Here is a 23,919-nt window from a genome sequence, read left to right as displayed (position 1 = left end):
CCATGGCACATCAAGTCGGCAGACTCCAGCACCGAGACTCCTGAGAAACTTGCTTTTGACCCTTTTTTCTTTCTTCACTCTCTTACCAAAGGAGCAGGTGTGGAAACGAGTTCCACATACCAGGGCGCTCGCTCACTGCCTGCGGGGCTCAGGAAACCTCGCGCCTCACTCACCGGCCACAGCGCCCGAGGCTCTCGGACTCGCCTTCTTCCCGCCTCGGATGCGGTACTCGTTGATGGCGTTTTCGATCTCCTGCAGCTTCCTCACCGCCTCGGTGTAGTCCTGCTTCCGTCTTTTCCTCACCGTCTTGCACAGGTCGGGCTCGTTGGCAAGCTTCTTCGCGGCTTCGACCAGCTTTTGCTGTATCAGGAAGTTGCTCTCCAGGCCTTGCAGCGCCGGGTCCTGTAGACACACAACAGCACTTTTATCTTTGCACACACACACCCTCCTCGCTCTCTCAAGCTGGATAATAAAGAAGACTTCTTGTGCCTTCCTGAATCACGTGCCTTCCTGAATCACGTGCTTTCTGGGAGCAGGATCTTTTGAAGTTTTAATTCATTGACACCCTCGGATACCTTCCGAGAAGACAAGAGACGCCTCACCACACACACACATCTTAACTTGAACTTCCCATTAGTCCAACCTCTTCCTGTTGTCAGGAGGGAGGCGAACTTTGAATATGCAAAGCCGAAGAGACAACAAATTTGGGTTTGATTCCTGGTGGTATGACTTGAATACTTCATTGTTTATTTTTTTGGTACCAGGGGTACACAAGCACTGAGCCCCATCCCCAGCCCTGTTTTGTATTTTATTTAGAGACAGGGTCTCAAGGAGTTGCTTAGGGCCTCACTGTTGCTGAGGCTGGCTTTGAGCTCACGATCCTCCTGCCTCAGCCTCCCGAGCTGCTGGGATTACAGGTGTGCGCCACCGTGCTCAGCTTGAATACCTTAATGTACTCAAGAGTCAATGACGTAATGTATGTGTACTGCTTAGCTCAGGGCTGGGTACACAGGTGAGCACTCATTCAATAGCAAAGCTCTCCCTGCGATTGACAGAAACAGCGACTGGTTTCTAAGGCGAAGATGGTTGAATTTCTATAAGAAACACGGGTGGGGACACATTGGTTGATGACCTGCACTCTGAATTAACTCACAGCATCTTTTAATTGCACCGAGTGCCGTGCATGGGTCACCTCATTTATAATGCTCACTGCATCCCTCGGAGGGAAGAGCCACTGTTACTTCCGTTTTTCAGAGGAAGAGACAGAGTCCCGAGAAGTGAGACTTCAGAGAGATCAGACTGTGTGCCCAAGCTTCGTTTTAAGCCAAAGAATGAATCTTAATTCTTATAAAACGATTTGTCAACTTATAAACATTTGGCGTCCGTGGGGTGCGACGCGGGAGGGAGACACTGAGAAACAGCCCAGTTTTAACGGGAGGACGCGGAAGTGCGCTGCCCACTTCCACAGCGGAGATGAAAACGCGCAGCAGTGGCTCAGAAACCACAGGACGGCTGGGACCTGGCTCGGCGGTGGACCCGCTGCCCAGGGTTCACCCCAGAACCCCAGAGAAACAAAACAGAAGGCGGGGAGCACGGGCCCCGGAACCGCAGGAGCCACCCCCGCCCCTCACTCCTGGCTGTGCCTACCTCCTCGCTGGGCAGCAGGCTGTCCTCCAGCTTGAAGGCGGTCCCCACACGCCTCCGGACCTGGGGAGGCTTCTCACCTGCGTTCAGGGGATACTCCTTGGGCACTTTGCCCGTGAGCTCCTGCAAAACGGGACAGGGTCCAGAGCTGGCCGCGGGCACAGGCCCCCGAGCGCGCGCCCGCCCGCCCTAGCCACAGGCCCTGGAGCAGGCGCACTCACGGCCTCGCGCAGGCAGATCTTCCTCAGCTCCTCCACCTTCTTCAGGAGCTTCTCCTGCAGCTGCTTCTCCTTCCTCCTGAGCTCCAGGATCTTCTCTCGCTTCTGCTCCTCGCTGGCTTCCGAGTCTTGAGAACCTGGCGGAGGAGGCAGGGAGGTTGGCCTCAGGCACTGACCTCCCCAGGCTGAAGGGCAAAGGGCGGGGAGCCCGGCTGGCCAGCAAGTGGGGGGCTTGGGTCTTTTCTCCTAGTTCACAACATCGAAAAGGCAAACTGTAGGACGTGAGACCAGTCCTCTGGGTGTCAGAGCCTCGCGCATAGGCTCAGTCATTTCGGAAGCAACGATAAAAAGGCTTGTGTTTCAGACCCACCCAGAACCCTTTCCTAAGAGGCGCTAAGGGAGGGCCTTCCCGCCGAGGGGCACTTCTGAAGCTCCTTTGGAAACGCTCTTTGCAGAGGAAGGCTGACTTTGGGCTCAAAGCCCCAATGGGATTTCTGTGGGGAAATCATCACGCGCCCTCAGTGCTACGAGATCCCAGACTGTCCACCCAGGGAGGGCCGAGGGGCAGCCATTACGTTCTGCCTGGGATCATGTTTGCCTTGCATTTTATTATTAAAGAAGAATCAGTCAATGATCTCCAACGAAAACTAAACAATGGGAGAAGGTGATGATGGAATTGATGGGAAGAAATCTCCTTTCAAGCCACCCCTGGATAATCCCTTTCTTTGCATCTGATATTACTTACACAGCCTATTTTTAATTTAGTTTTCATTATACTCTCCTAAATATCAGTTGTGGAGTCACATTCAAAACTGTTACACATTGAAGGTTCTGATATACTTTGTTTCCAAAACAATGGATGGAAACATACATTTAAAAATGGCTTATAACAGTTTCAAAAAACAAAAGATGGCGCTGTGTGTTTTCTGATCCCAAATCTTACCTGAGGATATTAGGCTGCCATTGCTGGCCATGATGAACTGACCCTTCGCCTCCAGGGTCACCAGTTTGGACACCCTTTGTGTTCCAGTGTCTGTCAGATCCATGGCGATGTCGTCTAAACTCCTGGCTGTAGGAATTTTTGCCTACGAGGTAAACCACACAAACACAGAATTAATGCAATCAAGCGTATCTTGAATTAATAAAATGATTAAGCAACCATACGATAACAATGTTTTCATGAATATACATGACGCTCAAGGCACCGTTTAGTGCCGACTGAAAGACGTCGTGAGCAACCTCACCAATGCGCGCGCGCACACACACACACACAGGCATGGGGGCCCGTGACCTCGTGACTTCCAAAGCACATCTCCACATATCTAGGGGTGTCCGTATCTCCCACCCTTTAGGAAACGCGTGGAGAGCTAAAACAGGAGCGAGGTTAAGAGCCAGCCAGAAGAACACGGACGCGTGTGCGTGCACGTTTCCCGGGACAGCTTCCTTTCTGAAACCCAGCAAGACGGGTGGACATGCCCCCCGAGACCCGCGCTCACCACTTACTTTGCTCTGCTTGCGGTCCAGGTAGAACTGGTGCTGACTGATGGCCATGACCCAGATGGACTTGATGAGAGAAGAGCTCGCATACCAGGTTTGCACAAAGAGGCCGCTCTGCCCAAAGGTCCTTCTAGACACCGAAATCCTGGAGGATTAAAGAAAGCACTCGAGCTATTTGCCTCTGGGCAGCACCACACCAAGGGCTCCCGGAACCAACGCCCTCCCCTGAGTAGCCCTGATGCACACCCGGGCGACGGGGCCAAGCTTCTGACTTTCTCCTACGGCTAAACTACCCAGACCTGGGCGACATCTTGGTGCACACACTCAGAAGTGCATAAGGAATTAGCAGACCAGAAACCATAAAGATGTGTGGCCATCTCAACTGGTACAGGGTAAAAATGATTTTTTTTTTTTTTTAAATAGTGTCTCACTAAGTTGCCGAGGCTGGCCTTGAACTTGCGATCCTCCTCCTCCTTCGGCCTCAGGAACAGCTGGGATTGCAGGTGTAGAAGCACCTTGTCTGGTATTAAAGGTGGTGTTTCATTAAGGACATAGCAACCCACCCGTGTGGGGTCAGCACCTGTCTCCAGGTGGAGAGAAAGCCTCGGAGGAGGAGGAGGAGGTGGACTGATGTAACCTGAGGGTGGACACCGTCCACTGAGGATCGGCAAGCCTGAGGCTGGTCCAGAGTGCTGTTGGCACAGCGGAGGAAAAGAGGAAAGTAGGTGGGGGAGGAGGGCTGGCCAGCAGGGCGCAGGGGGCTTCGAGGAGGGAGAAGGACGGAAGGAGGCGGGCGGAGGCTGGGTGGGGGGGGGGGGGGCTAATGCTCTTTGTAGGAATGTGGTCACAGCCATTTCCTCCTATCCCTCTGACCCAAAACATCCACCACTGAGGACTGACGAAGAAGTTCTCTTGAAGCGTGGAGGACCTGCATCCTGACCTCCACTCACCTTCATAACTGCACAGTGGTTTTCTTTTTTAAATGACCATAAATCACAGAATTAAAAATGAGCCAAGGGCTCCATCTCTCAAGCAGTTACACAGACCACCAGTAAGCCCACGGAGACCCGGGCGGCCGTCATCAGGAGGAGACAGGACGTGCGGCACACCCATGCCCACGTGCACACACACAAGGAGACCTCACGGGGGGCTAGTGGGGACCCACGGAGACCGGACCCACACTGCGGTGGGGATGCTGGGTGGCCCGCAGCTCTGGGAGAGCCCCCTCCAAGGCCCACCTCCAACAGTCCGTGAAGGCTGGACTCACGCATGCACACACCTGCGCCCAGAGGGCCCCAGGCCCCCATTTTGCTGGGTGACTAGGGCCACGGAACTATCTCGTGGGCTCACCTTCGTGGATCGTGGACCTCCACGGCAAACTTCTTCTCACGGAAATACAAGTTCTCCAGCTGCTTCCACTGGAACAGCTGAAACAGTTAAGAAAAGAGCCACGCGGCTGCAGTCATCTTTCCCTACGACGTCGCTTGGCAAGCGACCGATCTCACATTCCTATGAAGACTCGCGGGCAAGGCTGGGCGGGTGATTCACCTTCTCACAAAGCACCTGAAACCCTGGTGGTGGTAAAGGTCGCCCGTTCAGCCTCACCTCACGGGTGGGTAAGGGTGCCCTGAACCATAAAACCAGGCGGCTGGCGGCCGGCCATGGGAAGCGCCTGGTGTCCTTCCTCTGACTCAGCTTCCTGCGCAGGAGGCCTGCGCAGCTTCCAGTAAGTGCTAAGCCCCTCCAGCGCTCATTTGTGTTTCAATGGAAAGACGCTCACAGGCGGTTTCTGAGGTGAGATGACCAGCTCGAGCAAAGTGAAAGTAAAAAAGAAGTCCCCACGGCCAGCCTCTCACCTGGCCAGTCCCCCCAAGGCCACCAGGTGCGTGGGGCGCAGGGCAGGGTGGGGTGGGGTTGCCAAAGGCTGCCCCCGGTGCTGGCTGAGCCTCGGGTGGTGGGATCGGCCTCCCACCTCTGCTCTCCCACTCCTGGCGCTCTGGGGCTGGGCTCCCGGATTTGCCACTCGGCAGGGCAAAGAAAACTCTCACAGAAATTCGCACAGGAAGACCAAGTAACCTGGCCAGGGCAGGTCAGGGCAGAAGAGCCTGTCTCGCTGGGTTTTCTGGGCCGTTCCCCAGCCCTTCCATCGAGGTCCCGTACCAGCCTGCACTTCCCCAGCCTCCCAGCTGGGACTCCAGTGTGTAATTCCTCCTCCCCCTGCCCCCCCCCCGCCACCCCCCCACCCGGCCGGCTGTCCAGGAGGAGGGCAAGGGCAGCACTTGGACATTGTGCTCAAGACTCTTTAAAGAGCATTCCAACTGGCTCCTTGATAAGCACTCCCCCGTTGTCGTGCACTGGCAGCGAAACCATTTCCTGAAGCACAGAAACCGAGACTTTGCACAAACACGCCAACCTTTCAGCAAAGGGGCAGAAGGAGCCGCAAGCGCCCCGCAGGGGCAGCCTGGGGCGGGAAGGCCAGCTGGACCCGGGGAGCATGCCCACTCCCTCCAGCACTCGTGCAGAGCTACCTACCAGCTTCGACAACACCCCCCGGGCCAGGCTTTCCTTTCTTTCGATCCAGAAGTCCAGAAAGTGGGAGAGAAGCGTGAGGGAGGGCCAGCGTCCTCCCCTGGTCCCCTCCCGCCGGCCGCTCGCGATTCTGAAGCCAGTTCCCTAAGACCCAAGGTGTAACTGGGTTTCACAAGCCGGGCCTCCCACGGCTCTGACGTGACATCAGCAGCTCTGCCCGGGACACTCCCCGGCCTGCAGTCCCCTCCTTCCTCCCACAGGGTGGACGGCAGGCAGAGTGCTGGCTGCAGATTCTCCCAGAAGACAGACTTTCCTAAATCTGGGCACCTTGGACTCGGAGGACGCCGGCTGGGGAAGCGCGTTGCTTTGGATCGGGTGGGAAGTGGACCGGGAGGCCTCGGGCAGCAGCTTCGGCCGTCGCTCACCGGGGCAGGAACAGGTTGGACAGGAAGGGGCAGAGCGGCCCAGCTGTGTTTTCCCCGGCCTCCATTCCCACACACAGGAAAGCCCGGGCTGCACTTGAAACCCGATCTCGGGAAGCCGAAACCTCCCCCCTCTTATCGCTTACAAAAGGGAAAGGCTGGCAGCTTTGCACTCCCTCCGCCCAGCCCGCGGAGGGGCCAGGGGTGAGGGGCCGGGCTTAGAGAGATGAAATAATTAGCCGGCAGCCGGGTCTGCAGAGGAAGCAGCCGGGAGGAGACCGGTGGCGAGTCCCTGAGACCGCCAGGCACCTCCGCAGCGGGAACCTTTATAAAGTTTATGCAGTGTGACTTCAGATGGGTGCCCGGTTCCTGCAGTGGCACCAGAGGACCGGAAGGACCCAGACCAGATTGCTAACAGTGGCTGCCTCTGGGCAGGAGGGTAGGGCCACCTCTATCGCATCATCTCTAGTCCTTGTCTTTTGTGAATAAAGATAAGAGGGAGGGAAAGTGACATGGTATCTCTGATGGTTTCTGATTGTCCACTCGAGCGGTTCGGCAGGTCCTGAGGTCTTCTTGGCCTTCCTCTGTACTTATTTCTCCAAATTCAAACGATGGACGTCATGTCGGACGAACGAGAGTATATCACACAGGAGTGAGCCCGGCTCCCGGACCGTGGGGAGTCCCCCTGGACTTGACCACCGTGATCCTGATCCGCTTTTTAATCTCTCTGGGCTGCTGCGTAGACGCTGGTTCTGTTTGTTTTTCCTCTGAAATGTCTTGGTTCCTAAATATCAGAGGCCACCATCCAACCCGGGCTGGGGAGCGGGAGATGGGAGCGTGAACTTCCGCAGCCTGTGGGACCCTCCTTTCCCATCCACCGGTATTTTCTGAGCCCCCTCTGAAGAGTCCCTTCCCTGGTGAGGAGGACCCTGCAGGTGGCCCAGGTGACCTCTGGCTCCACTACTTGTAGTCAGTGGCGCTAAACTCTCCGGAGCCTCAGCTTCCTGTGTGATGGAGCCGGTGGCACCTGAGACCCGGTGGCACCCGAGACCCGGGAGGCCGGAGCCTGCTCAGCACCCACAGCGGGCAGCTGGGCTGGTGGGGTGTTGACAGTGACTCTCGGTCCCCGGCTCTCTCCCCTTATCAGACCGGCAGCAGCTATCTGGCCCCCACATCTGTGTCTCCACCAGGAACAGCTGAGTGGCTCTGTTGACAGAGCTGTGTCACTCAGGCCGCGACCCTGGCGGGTTTCATGGGAGGCTTCCTGACCCACCCAGGAGGTAGGAAATCTGCGCCAGGGCAGAGGGACGGGCTGACTCTTTAATGCCCTGGGCAGGGACAGGGAAGGTGTCACAGAGGCTGGGCTTCTGAATGGCAGCCAACATTCCAGGTTAATCATTTACCTGCAAATTCACCTGGAAATGGAGATTTGGGACGTGGCACAGAGCAGCAGCCACAGTACATCAAACAATGAGTCACCCGGGGCCAACCCCTGCTATGACCTGAAGCAAAACAAAGTCATGGAAAAAAGTGCCCCCTGAGGACCTTCTCAGTGTGACAAAGGAGGACTCTGGCAGGACTCTGGCTGTCAGAGCCCCGTGGACCTAGCTTCCTTCCAACCCTCTGCCCTGTCCATCGGATGTGACGGTGACCGTCCAGGCCCCCGCCCTCCAGGAGGGTACAGGGTGGCGGGCTCGGCAGGGAGTCAGACACGCAGGGCTCACACCCGTGGTGCGTCTGACATGCACCTAGCGAGCAGGGGCCACCACCACCCTGACCCCCGCCTCATCCCGTCCAGGCAGGGTCCCCGAAGCAGCGCCTCGGCCCCAGCTGCATGCCGACGAGAGGTTCTGGGCGATAGGAAATGTGCAGCCTAAGATCTGACTTCTGAAAGGAAGCTTCTCACCCACGTTTCCTCTGCGGCCAAATCTCCCACTTCCTGTGGCCCCCTGCAGGGCAGCGGGCCGCTCCCTGCAGGTGTGAGCTGCTGGGGTTAGGGCTGGTGGCTGCCGTGGTGGCGCTCCACCACCCACGTCCCTGCCCACGCCTTGCTGTGCAGCCTGTTTATTAAGTATCTTCAGTGAGATCTCTGTTTCGGATGTATTCTTTCTTCCCAGATGAACTGCCAGGTCCTTGACCGCAAGGGCTGTGACTTTTTTGTTAGATGAGATAAGGAAAGGAAAGTGCTAGTGGAGGGGCCCGTGGAAAAGCAATCAACCGGCTTCGTCAATGCTTTTCTTGGAAAAACACAAAATCGAGTCTCTTCAGCTCTATTGTTAGAAAGCGGTTTGTACTAGTAGATGAACTGGCTATCTTTAGCTGATCACAGGAAACCCTGCTGTCAAACCACACCAAGTCCCCAACCACTGGGGCATGACGGCACATGCCCGGCAACCCCAGGGGCTTGGGAGGCTGAAGCAGGAGGATCCAGAGTTAGAGGCCAAACTCGGCAACTGAGCGAGACCTTGTCTTGAAATAAAAAAATAAAAAGAGTTGGGGGGTGTAGCTCAGTGGTGGAGCACCCTGGGTCCAATCCCTAGTTTCAAAACCAAACCCAACCCCTCCTGGATCTCAGCAGGAGGACCCGGAGACAAGCCCACACTGAGGGACAGCCTCTTGCCCCTGGAGCTCCAGCAGGGCGTCCCTCGGGTCTCAGCTCACATGCACCTTTCTCAGAGGTCCTTCCCTGGACACTCCCATGGAGGGGGATCTGCAGAGCGAAAGCCCCCCCGGACCACGGGGTCCTCCCAGAGAGACAGAGGGGCAGCCCGGGTCAGTCAGGTGGCCAGCAGGAGTGCAGAACAGGTTCTCTCTTAGATCCACTCAGGGCTGCAGATCTCCTCCCACGGACTGCGCAGGGCTGAACCGTCACATTGATTGTCGGGGTGGCTCAAGCTTAATTATACGCCCGCAAACAGGACGGACTGGTCTCCCGGTGGCATTTTGTAATCCAATTTTTTCCCCCCCTGTATCGTATTTTATTGTTCATTGATGTGGGAAGTGTGAAGAGGTTTCTGGTGGAGGCCCATGGTCGTCGGTCGGTGGTGGAAGGAGCGAGGAGAGGGTCAGACGGACGGTCAAGGTGGTAGGTCAAGGTGGCGCTGCTTGAAAAAACGAGGCACGTCCCTGCCTTTCAGTCACAGGAGCCCGTCCCTCCAAGCCAAGGGAACAGGAAGGCTTTTGTGCGTGCTCCTGAACTCACCTGGCTCCAGGTGGCAGGGAATTCCAGCAGTTTATAAAAAAGATCAGTTTATTGAAGGCCAAGAACCTTTCCCACCGCAAAGGCCCTGGGCGCTGGGGCTCCTGACAGCCGTCCTTCGCCTGTTACCAGGCCAGGGGACGTTGATCTGGAAGGACATGCATGCCAGCGTGGTCGGCCCGGGGCACTCCTACGTGCCACCTCATTCCCTGCCCGTCTCCGACAGGCTCTGGTGGGCCCCGTGACTGCTTGCCACAGGGGTAGAAGTCAGTCCTGGCTCTCAGCCACGACCTGCCGATGGTCTGCTGCTTGGTAAGAGACGAGACATTCTTCCCTGGACTCCAAATAAATAATGAACACCCGCAAGGAACACGGACTCGCATCTGTTCCGACCCGAGTTCTAGTGTATCTCCACCTCCTACAAGAGTTTGTGGTGCTCATTTCACGCACAGAGAGAGGGTTAGAAAGTAAACTGTGTCTGATCTGGATCTTTAAGACTCAGGATTGAGGTCTTCTCTCCACCTGCTGAGGGAGTGGAGGCTCACACCTGTCATCCCGGTGACTCGGGAGGCCGAGGCGGGAGGACTGCAGGTTCTAGGGCAGCCTCAGCGACTTAGCCAGACCCTGTCTCCAAATAAAAGATAGCAAGGGCTAGGGGTGCGGCACGGTGGTGGGGCACCCCTAAAATCCATCCCTAGTACCAGAGAAAAGTCTTTCTCTTCGTGGGCCGCATACCTTTAGGCATTATGGTGAGAGAGTTGGGAGAAGAAGGGCTTGTAGGGCCCTCAAAATATGGGCTCCCTCCCTCACTAGGACTGTGGACTCGGGGTGATGCTGGGTGCCTCTGTAGCCAGTGATCCATCCCGTCTCTCAAAGCCTCCTTACTGTCTGACCCCTCCCTGCCAAGGAACCCATCGCCTAGTGAGGACTGGGTACCAGTCCTGGTGGTAAATGACCTCCTTTAGCTCTTACACACACACTCTCCAGAGCTGGTGGCATCTCCACAGGCAGAGGAAGGAGTCAGTGACAGAGAGAGACCAAACAACAACACGCCCCAGGCCATGGGGCAAAGCCACGCCAGAGACAGTGCGTGGGTGTCCCGAGCTCCTGCCCTGCACAGATGAACTGTCCCCTCCGGGGCCTCCCCAGGCTGCAGAATACGGTTAAATCTAAAATGCATGCAGAGCCCTGGCCGGGTGCTCTGGTAAGGGGAACAGAAGCGTCCCCAGCGTGCAGGGTGACGAGAAGGTGACACTGCCCAGGAAGGCTTGTGGGCCCTGCTGGAGGGTCTTGGATGGGCCCTTTTCAGACCAGGCCCTGCCCTCCCTGTCTCTGTTCTTGGTCCACCTCCTGATTTAAGCCACTGTCATAACAGGGCAGCGTGTGGCTCCAGAGGCTGAGCCTCTGGGCCTCCCACCGTAGTGTGCCAATTTGACCTTGATTCCTGCCCAGCCACTGGCTGCCCGGCCGGCCGGGCCAACAGCTGCGGCCCCGTCCTTCCTTTCTGTCCACGCTCACAGCCCTGCATGCATTCCGGCCTTGTGCAAACTGGGCTGGGAGAGGGACCTGCAGAACCTGCTCCGTCCTGCTGAACCCTGAGCTGTTTGGGCACAGAAGACCCTAAGTGCACAGAGCCAAGACCCAGAGTCGGATTTTCACGGGAGAAGAAAGGAGAAGGTGGAGGGGCAGCTTCTGAAACACGGGAAAAGACAAGCCGCCTGGCGCAGGGCCCCACCTGAAGTGAGTGGCCCACGTGGACAACTGCAAATGGAAAAGGGAAGTGACCTCCAACCCTGACCTGGGCGGGACTAAACAGCCAACCTGACCGGGGGGTGCCCAGCGTTCTCCACCGTGGAGAGTGTCCTGAGTCACCGGCACGGGAGTGGACAGCCCGAGAGACACTGGGCAGACTCTGCTCCATGACCCCAGGAGAGAGCCTGACCGCTGTTGGGGACGCACTATCGCGTTCGGTGGGGATCTGGTATTATCCGGGCACGGGGGCTGAGAAATCACTTAGGAGTTAAGTCACCGTCAATGCACAAGATCAGAAAACCCCGCAAGACCTCTGAAGGGTCCTTCGTAAAGCACAATTCAGGAGAAAATTAGCCAAAAAAAAAAAAAAAAAAAAAAAGGAGTTAACATGGCGAGTTGTGCCCAAAGAAATCTCGACAGGCAGTGATTTGTGAATCCAAGACACTGACCGTTGGCCTTGGCAGGGCTGATCAGGCTCTGCACGCCCTCCTGCCGCCCACCCCAGGGTGCACACCGTGCTGCTCATCCAAAGGGGAGTGGTCTCATAAATCATGTATGTCCCCGTAAGGGGACACCAGGTGGCCTTCCAGAGACCAGGAAGAAAGTGGTTTCCCAGGGAGCTGGGGAAGACGGCCAGGCCGGGAGGAGGGGCAGCGGGATTTCTCTCTTGGTAAAGACTCGGAATATTCACCAACCAGGTCTGAGGGAAGCCGTGTCGTGTTCTCAGCAGCCATTTCCACGGAGGCAGGAGGGAGACTGCAGAGAGGCTTCCTGCCCCAACTTGGGGGTGTTTGCTACTTTTTAAAAAAACATTAAAGACGTACGACTTGTTGTAAATAGGCAACAATCAATGAGAGTGATATGGGAATCTTTGAGAAAATTGGGTGCCCTTCATTTCTTCTCCTTTTTTGCTACCAGGGATGGAACCCAGGGGTGCTTAACCCCTGAGCCCCCTCCCCAGCCCTAGTTTGTATTTATCTAGAGACAGGGTCTCGCTGAGTTGCTTAGTGCCTCACTACGTTGCTGCTGAGGCTGGCTTTGAACTCGTGATCCTCCTGCCTCATCCTCCCGAGGCGCTGGGGTGACAGGAAGTGGCTTCTGGAGGGTGGGTGCCCTTCATTTCTAAGGCTATTACTTAGGAATTTGGAACTAGAAGTAAATCTTCAAACGCAGACAGGGACGATGTCACGCGATGTCCCCCGGAAACTACGGGCTCATTCCTTACGTCAAACAGATCGCGCTCACGGGGCTGCGGACACAGTGCCGAGGGCGCGGCAGCCTGCAGCTGTCCCCCGTCCCTGACACGGGTGGGGTGGCTGGGGAATGAGGCCGTCTTGCTTTCCTGGGAAACTTCTGGTGAGCGGCCTCCATGGCCAGATGGTCTGGTCCGGGAAGGCTGGGTGGCATGGGAAGGGCCATGGCAGCCTCAGGACACTCTTCTGTGCAATCCATGTGAGTGTCACAACATAAATGGGGACAAGGCAGGAGCTCGATTTGCATAACACGAGGAGACGGTGACCATGGGCCGTGGCCACTTGGGAGCTGAGGGCTGGGCCTGATTACAGGGCTGCTTGAGGAACACTCCCGCGAGACACAGACAGGTGTGATGGGAGTCACCGGAGGCCGCGATGTCGGGTGGCGATAACAGGCAGGGTGACCACGGTCTGTTATTAGATGTCACCGTGTCACTCCTGCAGCCTCCAGGGATGGCAGCAGGGCCCCGGGAGGTGGCAAACCCAGGAGGTCAGCAGGGTGGGTCTTAGGAGGCCAAGGGTGGCTGAAGGGTGAACCACGCGGACTCGTCCACCCTTACACAGGCCAGAGTGGACGGCAGGCGTCTGCTCCAGTCAAGAGAAGCAGCTGCTCCCTAAAGCCTGACGTGGAACAGAGCGTCACCGACTTGGCCTCAGAAGCCCCAGAGCCGACCGGCGATGAGCCTAAGAAACCGCCCGCGACCTATGTTTCTTTACAAAAAGCAAAAGTGTTTCCTGCAGAGAACTCTAAGTGAAGGTCAGTTAGAAACAGCGGCACCTTAGGAAGAGGATCATGTGGACCGTACCAGTGGGAAACAGCGAGAACCCAGGATTTTGGCTTCTGTCTTCATGATCCTGGGACAATCCAATGCCGATACGTGTGCGTGCAGGTATGTGTACACTCATACACACACAGAGTAACACAGGGCGGCCTCCTGCTCACACTAACCCCAGCAGAAACCTCCATACGGCTGCCGTGGACTGACCATGGCCCACATCCTCACGGCTCAATCCTGGTGCATAGCTCAGGTGGGTGACCGGCGTGCGATGGTGTGCAATGGTGTAAAGGGTGCATCAGCGAGTTACGAAACGGATTTCACACTTAGCTTCAGCCTCCTCCCAACCAGGGACTCCACTACGCAGAATCCTGGCCTGAGACGCTGCAGGTGCCCCTCGCGGGGACACTGCCAGCTCAAGGGCTCCAGGTCCCCGTAGGCGCCCGGGGGACCCACACTCACCTTCCGCGGCTTCACCTTGTCCTGTAAGTCATACTGCCCGATGCCCTTGTAGCTGATGCCAAGCCACCAAGGAAGTCCCTGTTTATCCTGGGGACGGAGGAGAAGAGGCCTCATTAGGTCGGGGAGAGGCGGGCCACCCTCTCCCGCCCTCAGCAAGTGTCCACGCGTCACAACAGCCCCCCTGCGGGGAACGCGTGACTCAGATGCTCTGAGGGTCTCTCCAGCGAGACGTGTACATCCATGAGGCCCTGAGTGAGCTGTGAATACACAGTGACCTCCTGTCCGAGGGCCGGACAGCAGATGGGAGGTGAGGCCACTCCACCGGGAGCGGGTCCCCTGCTCGGCCCTGAACTAGAACAAGAGGCCTCTGTTCCCAGCGAGCGGGCAGCTGCGAGGGCCGGGAGCCCGCAGACCACAGGCACGAGGCTGCGGACCCGGCGTTTGGGACATTTGTCCACACACCCTCACGTGCAGCCACACAGGGAGGAGGGGACACGAGCTTTGTTCACAAACGTGTGCTCTCGTTGCCTCAGAGGGACAGGCGTGCGGACACAGGGACAGAGGTCCAGGCTCCCTCATGCTGGCCAGCGGCTCAGTCTCAGCAGAACTCGGAGGCAGAGGCTGGCTCTCAGCTAAGTGTGCAAGTGTCCGTCACCTAGTTCCCCGACACCTTGAGGGGCAGAGGTGACAACGTGTCCCGACATCAAGTCACTCCAAGCCTGTCCCTGGGGTGGGGTATAGTGGGGGAGCACTCGCCCAGTGGCCTGAGGCCCTGGGTTCCAGAACCACAAAATACAAACCTATAATCAACCGGAGACTCCTCGTTCTGCCCAGCCCCCCTTCTTGGGCACCCTCGGGCCCTTATCATCTTGATTTTCACTTTGTTTTATCTCTTTGTGGTGCTGGGAGGGGAGGACCGGGGCTCCCGCCCACCAGGCAGGCACTGGACGCCGAGCCACGCCCCCAGCACTTTTTATTTTTATTCTGAGGCTTGGTATCACTCAGCGGTCAGGCTGGCTTCAAACCTGCCATCCCCCTGCCTCAGCCTCTCCTGCAGCTGGGATTAATCGGCTGTGTCACCATGCCCGGCCTTAAAAAACATTTCTTATTCCACCCCTCCCTGCTTATAGACATTGAAAATACTATGTACATACAAAACACGCTGATGGTATGCCCAAAATGGCCCCGGCTTCAATCCCCAAAATGAGAGAGGAAGGGAAAGAGAGAGAATAGGAAGACCTGAATATTTTCAGACTAAAAGAGGCCACAGGGAAGCATCTGGATGTGGCAAATATCTTGCCAATAATGTGCTTTGTAAAGATGGCAAGATAGAATCAGGCTTTGGAACGTTAAGAAAATCCATCCTGCGGTACAGAGACACAACGGAATATTACTCAGCTATAAAGAAGAATGAAATTGTGGCATGTGTCAGTAAATGGATGGACCTGGAGACTGTCCTGCTAAGTGCAATAAGCCAGTCCCCCCCAAAACCACAGGCTGAATGTTCTCTGTGCTACGTGGATGCTGACGGGAAGGGATAGGGATGGGAATAGGAAAGACTGTGGCATGATCCGACGTGGCTTCCCTAGGTCCATGTATGAACACACGCCCGGTGGGACTCCACGTCATGGAGCACCCCGAGAACGGGAAGTCAGACTCCTTGCACTCTAGTGTCCCGTGTAACTGAAAAGGACAAATAAAAAAATCTAGAAAAAAAGAAGAGGATCCACCCTCTCTGAAACGCCATGATTGTCCCAGAGACGGATTCACACAGGCGCAAGCCGGACGTGGTTTTGGAAAGAGGGTGTCATTCTGTAACTCCTAGACATCCCAGGCGCCCAGAGGGCCTTCTCCCGGGGGAAGGGCTCACCTTTACTGCGTAGTAATGGACCCCGTAGGTGGGCAGGGCCTCCACGATCTTCATGTACCTGTGGAAGATGAACCCGCGTCATGAAGCAGTCCCTGAGACCGTCACCCGGCCCCGCAGGGACGAGCGATTTCAGAAACACGTGGGTCTTGGTGTTCGTCATTGTAACCGCGACCAGGGTCTTCTGCTGCGGTAGAGGCACATCAGACCATCACGGGGGGGACACAGCTCACCCCTTACCCACGGTTCCAGAGCGTCTGACGGAATGGCAGAACCACACCAGACGGTGTTCCACGGACTTTGAGACCCGTGGAAAGGCTGCACCGCAGACTCAGAGGGCAAGTCTGCTTTAAGGTAAGCACCCGATGATTCAGGCCATGGGAGCCCACGTTGGACTGGACTAAAACCCATCAGGGGTCCTGTCTGACTCCCTCCTTCCTCTTCCCGCTGGCTCCCCAGGTCAGAAAGCAGGTCAGAGGTCAGAGGTCAAGGACTCAGGGTCAGGACTGTGGGTTCTCATTTCTGCCTCCAGGATCAGACCCAGATCAGGGCCAAGGAGCGGGAGGTGAGGAGGGACCCGGGCCCCCCGGGAGATGCCCCTGCTCCACACTGCCCACTGGGCAGCGGCTGCCTTGATTCACAGTCCTACGGCCTTCAAAGTCCTCCTCCGAGTCTCACGGCAGAAGCGCACTTAAAAGTCACCGGGTGGGACAGTCTCGTGAGAGTGTCGCGTCAGGAGAACAGGGCTGATGGTCCATGATGGTCCTGTGGGTCCTGAATCGCAGGAGTGACCACTCTGGACCGCCCAGCACCAACACGCTCTGAGCTCCCCCGGAAGCAGCGGCCCCAACCCCGTCTCCAGCGTCACAGGGTCTGGCAGCGTTGAGCGCGGCCGGCCGCGCAGTGACCTCGCTGTGCCCTCCCTTCACGAGGTCCCCCTCTGCCCGTCACCCTCTACCTGGCCACGCTTGTCCCTTTTGTCCCCTGCTGGACACTGGTGGGCGCCTGAGCTGGTGACACGCTAGGACGCCTGCTCACCCCACACGAGACCTCAGAAACCGTGCCCGGTGACGACCGGGCGGGGCGACGTGACAGCGAGTCTGAGCAGAAGCAGCACTTACTGGACCACAGCCTGGCCCCGGGTCAGTCCTCTGAACTTCAGATAGTGCTCGATGGCCCGGTCCTCACTGCAAAACAGGAAGGAAGCGGCTCGACACGCGGCCTCGCGGGCCCACCCCCCACCCCCAGGTGCACGGCCTCTGGACGCTGGCGGGAAGGCCCTGGCCAGAGGACACGGATCCCTGACCGTCCAACTGACGAGCACCGTCGCGCCCTCGGCCATTGAATATGCGCACGCGGCATGAAGGGTGATTCTTAAAACACCACTGCTGGGGAAGGACACAGCCCGTTCCCCCAGTGGGAAGTCAGGGTGCACAGGGCACAGGGAGGCCCCAGGGCAGGTGGAGAATCCTGCCCGAGACTCAGAGCCCAAGGCCTCCCTGCCTCTTCTTGGTTTAAAACGGGAGACCAGCAACAGGAACAAAACTGCGCAGAGTCCGCGTGTGGTCTAGCCACCAGCCACTCACAGCCAGTGCCGTGCACCCGCTACGGCAGGATAAAGGCCTGCACGGCCCTCCTGGCCAGCAGCCGGGCGGCCCAGGAGGCTGCAGCAGCACCAGCCACCATGCCCCTCCTCCAGCCCTGGATGACCAACAATCAGCCTTTAGTTATTGATTTTTTTTTTAAAGAAGATATCATTGCATGATGGTTTGTTCAGAAGGTTCCAGAGTCAACATGCAGTGCAGCCTCAACCTTGGTATGAATTTGAGAAATATTCCAACTTTCAAATTGAGGCTGTAGAGGTTGAATATTTTATTTTATTTTATTTTATTTGGCACTTGGCCACTGAGCCCCATCCCCAGCCCTGTTCTGTATTTTATTTAGAGACAGGGCCTGGCTGTTGCTGAGGCTGGCTTTGAACTCGTGATCCTCCTGCCTCAGCCTCCAGAGCTGCTCAGATGACAGGTGTGCACCACTGCACCGGGTGAGGTTGAAGATTTTATCATCTTTGCTTTCTCAAGATTTAGAGGAAAGCAAATCTGTCTTCAGCATTTCTAGGCAGAAGCTGTGGACACTCTGTTTAATGGACTCTGTGGTTTGGAAGAGAAAAATAATTTTCCAGGAAAACTGTGGGATGGAAAATGAGTTCTAGGGATTCATTTAAATTACAAACTAACTACCAAGATGGCTAAAACCGTCGGATGCTGTCCAGCTGGAGAGAAGACCACTGGCCGCCAGGGAGGCCGCTGGGCAGGGCCACCCGAGTTCTGGAATCCCTAACTGACACTGCGCCCTGCCAGGCGGAGGCTGGGCCATGCGGAGGCCACACATGCAGGGTGTGCGCTCCCCTGCACGTGCTCAGCACCCCACTCACCTTGAGCACAGGCGCACAGCCCCCCTCTACCCGCGGCTGCCCACGGCTGCCCCCACGTCTTGGCACAGTGACCTCAGGGTCCTGGGCCAGGGCTCCTCCCCTCCAGGACCCGGCTCTGCCTTCGGTCGGACGCGTTGGACGCACAGTTTGCTCCTTCTCTCACCCGAGTGCTGGCGGGGTGGGTAGCGGGCGGGCGTCCGCCGCTCTGGCTCACCAGTAAGCGAGAGACGGGTGCTCCTGCAGAGTCCGGGTGGGAAAGGCCGCCAGGGCCTTCAGGTCCTTCCGGGCACTTTCGTCACTAGAAAGAAACACAGTGGGGTGACATCAGACACCGTACCTAAGAGGTCGTCCACGTGGTCGCCCGAGGAACCAGACCCGAGAAGTGACCACTAGGCACACGTTGGGTCTGCGGGGACGTCCAGAGACGGGCTTCATGCTCAAGCAGAATCAGCCTTGGACCTGACACCACGTCACAGGACGGGACGTTGAGGCTCATGTGCGTCGACATCATCGTGTGAGGCGAAGAGAGTTGTGCGGTCCCGTGCTGTACGGTACGCAGCGCTGTCCACCCGCCCTTCACACCTCCCCCTGTCCCTCGGCCTCCTCCTACTCCTCTTCAGGGCTACGTCATATTCACCGCGCGGGAACACCCGTGACAGAACCGCTTTCCACCCTCGACGTTGCCAGGAGACGGTTTACGCAGACCTTTCCGATACACCTCTGTTGGCTCCCTACCACCCTCGAGCTACAACGGACGGCTCAGCCATCTCTGGAAACTTCGTCTCTGTGGAGATCTCTGGGAGGGAAACCCACGGTGTCCCTCGAGTGGCATCGAGTGAACTACAAATGTCCCCCGTGCCAGGTGCTGCATTCACAGGAGGGAGAACGTGAGCTGTCTAGACAGGGATGGTCTCTGTGGAGGTTGGCCAAGAGAGCGACTCTGGACGGGAGAGGAGACCCTCCGACAGGCCGAGCATTTCAGGGGCGTCCACACGGGAGCAGGCGACTCTCCAAGGACAGAGTGGGTGAGCGGGTCCAAGGGCCAGGCGCCAACCGGCACACCCTCATTGTCCTGAGGAGGGCGGGTGGCGAGCTTTCCCAGGCAGAGGGCACCGCTGGCCCCCGTGCCTTTCTGGGACCGCACCCAGCGTCTCCCTGGGTCTCACTGTGCGGGACCAGGAGGGGCCGGTCTGGTTGGCTCCAGCGGCATGCTGCAGCTGGACCCCCAGACAGACAGACCCTGGACGGACGGTGGACATTCGACTCTGGGAAGGCGCAGCCCCTCACCACCTACACCCCAGGACAGGTGCACTGCATCACTGTGAGGGGGTTTTACCCGCGCTCCCCGGGTGCCCAGCGGGGTGAACCCCACATGGAGGACCAAACCCTGAACCCGGGCAAAGGAGCTTCCAGCACCTGCGTCCGCGCAGCACCCAGACCCACGGCGGCCTGGGATCAAACACCCAGGTGGGCTCTGTCCAGGCAGCAGGCTGCCAGGCTGGGCACCGGCAGCCCCTCTGGGGCGCGATGGGCTGGGTCACGTGCTCCTCCTCCAAAGCCTCAGGAGGGCTCCGCAGGCAGCAGAGTGGACCCTCTGGGCAGACCCCTTCGCTGCCCGCCTCCCGTGAGGACAGAGCAGAGCACCCGCCACCTCACTGCGAGACACTGTGCTCCACACCCGTCAACGCTGAGCTTCCAAACCAGGGTCCGGGCCCTTCCTGGAGGCCAAGTCGGCTTTCTGAGTTACTACAGGAAGCGGAGAGTCGCTGGGCCCCGCTCTTACATAAGAACAAGTCTCCTGTCCTTTTGAAATCCGAGCAGCTCGGCTTAATCACACTGACAACCTTGGGAAACTGGTTTGGGCTTCCGGAAAGTCAAAATATACCACAATCCAATTGATTCATATTAAAGGTCAGCTGTCAACTCCCAGGATTAATATTTATTTTTCTTAATAATATCTTTTGTGTTCTGAGCTTGAAGACCATTCTCCCTCTCTCTCTGTTTTGAAGTGCTAGAGATTGAACCCAGGGCCCTGTGCCTGCTGGACAGAGCCACATCCTCAGTCCCACTTGGCACCAGGAATGGTGGCATGCCCATGTAATCCTAGCTACTCAGGAGGTGGAGGCAGGAGGATTGCCAGTCGGAGGCCAGCCTGTGCAATTTAGTGAGATTCTGTCCAAAATAAAAATTAAAAACAAAAAAAAAATGGGGAGGATTGGGCAGATATGGCTCAGTGTTAGAACACCCCTGGGTTCAATCCTTTGTATCCCAAGAAAAAAGAAGACAGTAATGATCTAACCACAGTGCACTCCTACAGTGGAATAGCATGCAGCAAAGAAAAAGACCGCAGCCACACACAACCTGGGTCAATCTCACACACACCCGAAGACCCGAGAGACCCTGCGTAGGAAATGTATGACTTCATGGACATGGAGGGCCAAATGGAATAGAGACAATCTTTCTTGGGTGTCCACAAAGCAGGAGAAGACAATGGGTGCTGTAGCCAGAGCCCCTCTGCGGGGAGCTTTGTTGACCTGGGTGGGGGTGCTGGGGGGAGGTGCTCAGCAGGCTGTGAGTCCCCACACGGTCGCGCCTCAGGCGTGGGGCTGTGGGCAGTGCCCCCTCACCCCAGTGTGTTTTGTGCCTTCCTGTGTGTGATAACGCACAACGAATCCAAATCAAACACAGCCCATGAGGGGACGTGGGGGCCGAAGAGCGGCCGATGACCCTCAGAGGAGGACCATGCCGCTATCCAGGGGAGAGAACTTACTGCCCGGGACAGGAACCACGGGGTGCTGGGATGGCTGGGCCTGCTGCTAGGGAGGGTCGACTGACCTTTGGAATTTAGGACCCACTGGGATTTCACGTCTGAGTGGACAGACGGGAGCTGAGGGCTTATTTGTCCACCCTCCTGGGAGCCTGCCTGGGCGTCTGAGCCCCTGCGTCCCGGCCTGCGGGGGCAGCTGGGTCTGGCTGCAGCAGCAGGAGGCCGCCCCCCTGGCTGGCTGGCTGGGCAACATGGCTCCTATAAACCAGGATCACCCCCGAGCAGCTGGGGAGGCGCGTCGGCCCCGCGGGGACGTCTCTGCCTTGCACGGGCAGTAAACCCGCGCCCGTCCGGACGTTCCCGACCTTCACGGCAATGCTCAGGTTGTTTTAAAGACGCGCTTGACCCCAGGGGTCTTGAGGGACTGGTCTCTCCGGGTCCTCGCTGGAGAGAGTGCCCATAAATCGACACCACTTGCCACTCCTCAGGGACCAAACCAGCCACCGCTTTCCCTGTCATCGCGGCAAGAACCCGAGGCCCCCGGAGAGACCTGATCTGATCACCCAGGCTGGCCATCCCGAGGCACGCCGGACTCCTGCTTCCAAGGCCTTCCAGAAGGACGCCACCTGGACCCTCTGCTGGCACGGCCAGCGACTGTTCTCAGGGGGTGGATCCTGTGGGCCTTCCGAGCCCACCCTCCCACGGGCTGCTGTTTTTCTTGACTGACCTCAAAAGCCCTGCTGGAATGTACCCACCCCACTCACGGCTGGAGAAGCCAAGGCCACCCTTGTGTGGGGGGCACGTGTGGAAAGAGCCGCCCGCGGCACATGTGTGCGCCTGCTGGGCTCCCCCACAGCAGCCGCCGGCCACCTGCCACCAGGGCGGAGGGCCATTAGCAAGCCGAGCCTGCTGAGGCTTCCCAGGGAGAGCAGACGCTGCTGTCCACGCCTGGGCTGGGGCATCTCTCCATTGGTAGAACCGTGGACGAAAACACAGCACAGCAGAAAGACCAGGCCCCGCACTCCACCTCCCTTACCAACACCCTCGCTCTTCCTCCCCGAAGCCCCAGCGAAGGTGCACAAGGAGCCACGTCCACTCCGCTGACCGCGTGGAGACCTCTGCAGGAACCTCTCCCCTACAGAGACCTCAGCCACACCCCCCAAACCTGCCCCTGGGCAGGTCAGCCCTCGGGGGACTCGCAGACCACAGAGTTACTCTTCTTAGAGAGCAGAGCTGACCCCACACAGCCAGCGTCCCCTTGCCCCGTGCAGGCTGCAGGAGGCAGCTCCACCTCCAAGGACCGTGCTGACCTGCCCAGGATTCCCACCACCATGAAGGAGTGGACAGGGCTGAGGATTCCGACAGCCAGGGAAGCATATTTAATGTCCCCTGAACAGGGGCGAGAAGTGCCGCCTTCTAAGCCGTCTGAGCCGGACCCCGTATTTAAGGGTGACAACTGGCCTAAACGTGCAATTACTAAAAGGATCTCAGTTACTACTAGAAGCACCAACATCTGACCGCCGATGGTTCACCTTTTGTTGGCTCAACTTGCATTTTTAAAAAATCTTTGGCACCGGGGGTCTAACCCAGGGGTGCTGTGCCACTGAGCTATATCCCCAGCCCTTTTTATGTTTTACTTGGAGAAAGTCTCGCAGAGGCTGGCAATGACCTTGAGATCCTCCTGCCTCAGCCTCCCAAGTCGGTCGCTGAGGTCACAGGTGTAACCCCCACCGCACCTGGCGACTTAACAGTTTTTCAGGGTGATGTGGCGTAAAAGTGAGACCCATTCAGCAGAAACCCCGCTGTGGGTTGTGCTCTTTTCCGGGGCTGGGGGTGGGGATGGGGACATGTCACCTGAGCCCCTGGCAGTGGGCCAGCTGCTGAGCGGCAGGTTGGGCAGGAGAGCTGGATTCACGCAGTTTGACTTACACTATGAACCGACAAGGGTTCATCAGGACGTGCCCACCCTCCTCCAGCTAGCACCGGGGAGAACGCACCAGAACCCCCAGACCCACTGAGTCAGGGCGCCGAGGGTGGAGCCCAGCAGCACGTACTAACAAAGGTCTGGGAGCCACCGCCATGCCATCGGGGTGCACGTGACACAAACAGAATTCCAAGACGGAGCCGGGAAGCCACCATCAAACCCATCACTGAAGATGGAGAGTCGGTCAGGGAGGCTAAGCCCGGCTCTCTGGGTGGGTGGGGAGCCAGATGTGGGTTTAGGACACTCTAGGTGACCTGAGGCTGTCACCCACCCCCAGGAGGATTGTGTGGACCAGAGCTCACGGGGTTACGAGGTGGCAGAGACTGGCCACACCTCTCGGCACAGGGCCTTGGGCTTCTCACTGTCGGAATTCCTCTTCCTGGGAAGTAACTACAGCTTCCAGAGACAAAGTCACTCAGACTCCGCAGTGAGGAAGAGGCAGCAAGACCCTCGGGTCTTGCTGGAGGACTCAGAGGGTCCTGTTCTGCTGGCCTCTGACTAACTCCAGGAGAATGTGTGTGACTTGGGTGAGGACAGGCTGCCTTTCAACCAGATCAAAAGGGATTAACTCCAACTGGATTAACTGCCCAAAGACTTGGAGCGCTAACAAGGCTTCAAGCGGTATCTTCCCTGACCAAGTCCGCATCCAGCGGCACGTAGCTGGGCTCTAGGAGCAAAGCTCTAGTTCACCTTTAAAACGACAGTTTTAACCAGGCTCAGTGGCCAGGCCCGAGATTCCCAGAGACCCAGGAGGCTGCGGCAGGAGGATCTAAGCCAGCCTCAGCAATCAGACCCCGTCTCAGAACAAAAACAGAGCTGGGGACGTGGCTCCTCTGTGGTAGAGCCCCCCCTGGGTTTCACCGCCAGCACTGAGGGGCTTTTAAAATGTACTCTACAACCAGAGCAGACTGCAGTTATTGGCAGCAGCATCTGAAAATGGGGAGTCCAAACTCTTCTGAAGCCCAGCACTGCACAAAACTCTCCAACCCACACAGGGGTCCATGGGGCAGCCTTCCACACTGACCAAAAGCTCAGGGTAGGAGCTCCACCCTGTGAGCGCTCCCTGCTCGGGGAGAGCAGCCCCGAGGAGCGGGGACCACCAGTCACAGTCACCC

General features: G+C 57.6%; 1 protein-coding gene across 1 annotated transcript in view; it reads right to left on the bottom strand.

Moving 5' to 3' along the window:
- The window catches only part of Frmd4b (FERM domain containing 4B), an 85,770-nt gene that overhangs the window by 17,243 nt on the left and 44,608 nt on the right, over window positions 1-23,919 (bottom strand). The window contains exons 7-16 of the mRNA XM_026392698.2: window positions 18,268-18,351; window positions 16,741-16,806; window positions 15,623-15,680; window positions 13,753-13,839; window positions 4,710-4,786; window positions 3,366-3,504; window positions 2,806-2,947; window positions 1,866-1,999; window positions 1,648-1,767; window positions 174-402 (exon numbers count right to left, since the gene is read on the bottom strand). Of these exons, the coding sequence (XP_026248483.2) occupies window positions 174-402; window positions 1,648-1,767; window positions 1,866-1,999; window positions 2,806-2,947; window positions 3,366-3,504; window positions 4,710-4,786; window positions 13,753-13,839; window positions 15,623-15,680; window positions 16,741-16,806; window positions 18,268-18,351 (1,136 nt within the window). The remainder of the gene's footprint in view (window positions 1-173; window positions 403-1,647; window positions 1,768-1,865; window positions 2,000-2,805; window positions 2,948-3,365; window positions 3,505-4,709; window positions 4,787-13,752; window positions 13,840-15,622; window positions 15,681-16,740; window positions 16,807-18,267; window positions 18,352-23,919) is intronic.

The sequence above is a fragment of the Urocitellus parryii genome, chromosome 16, assembly GCF_045843805.1.
Source record: "Urocitellus parryii isolate mUroPar1 chromosome 16, mUroPar1.hap1, whole genome shotgun sequence".
Lineage (NCBI taxonomy): Eukaryota > Metazoa > Chordata > Mammalia > Rodentia > Sciuridae > Urocitellus > Urocitellus parryii.
Note: the sequence above shows the minus strand (reverse complement) of the source record. Positions and strands in the feature narration are given on the sequence as shown.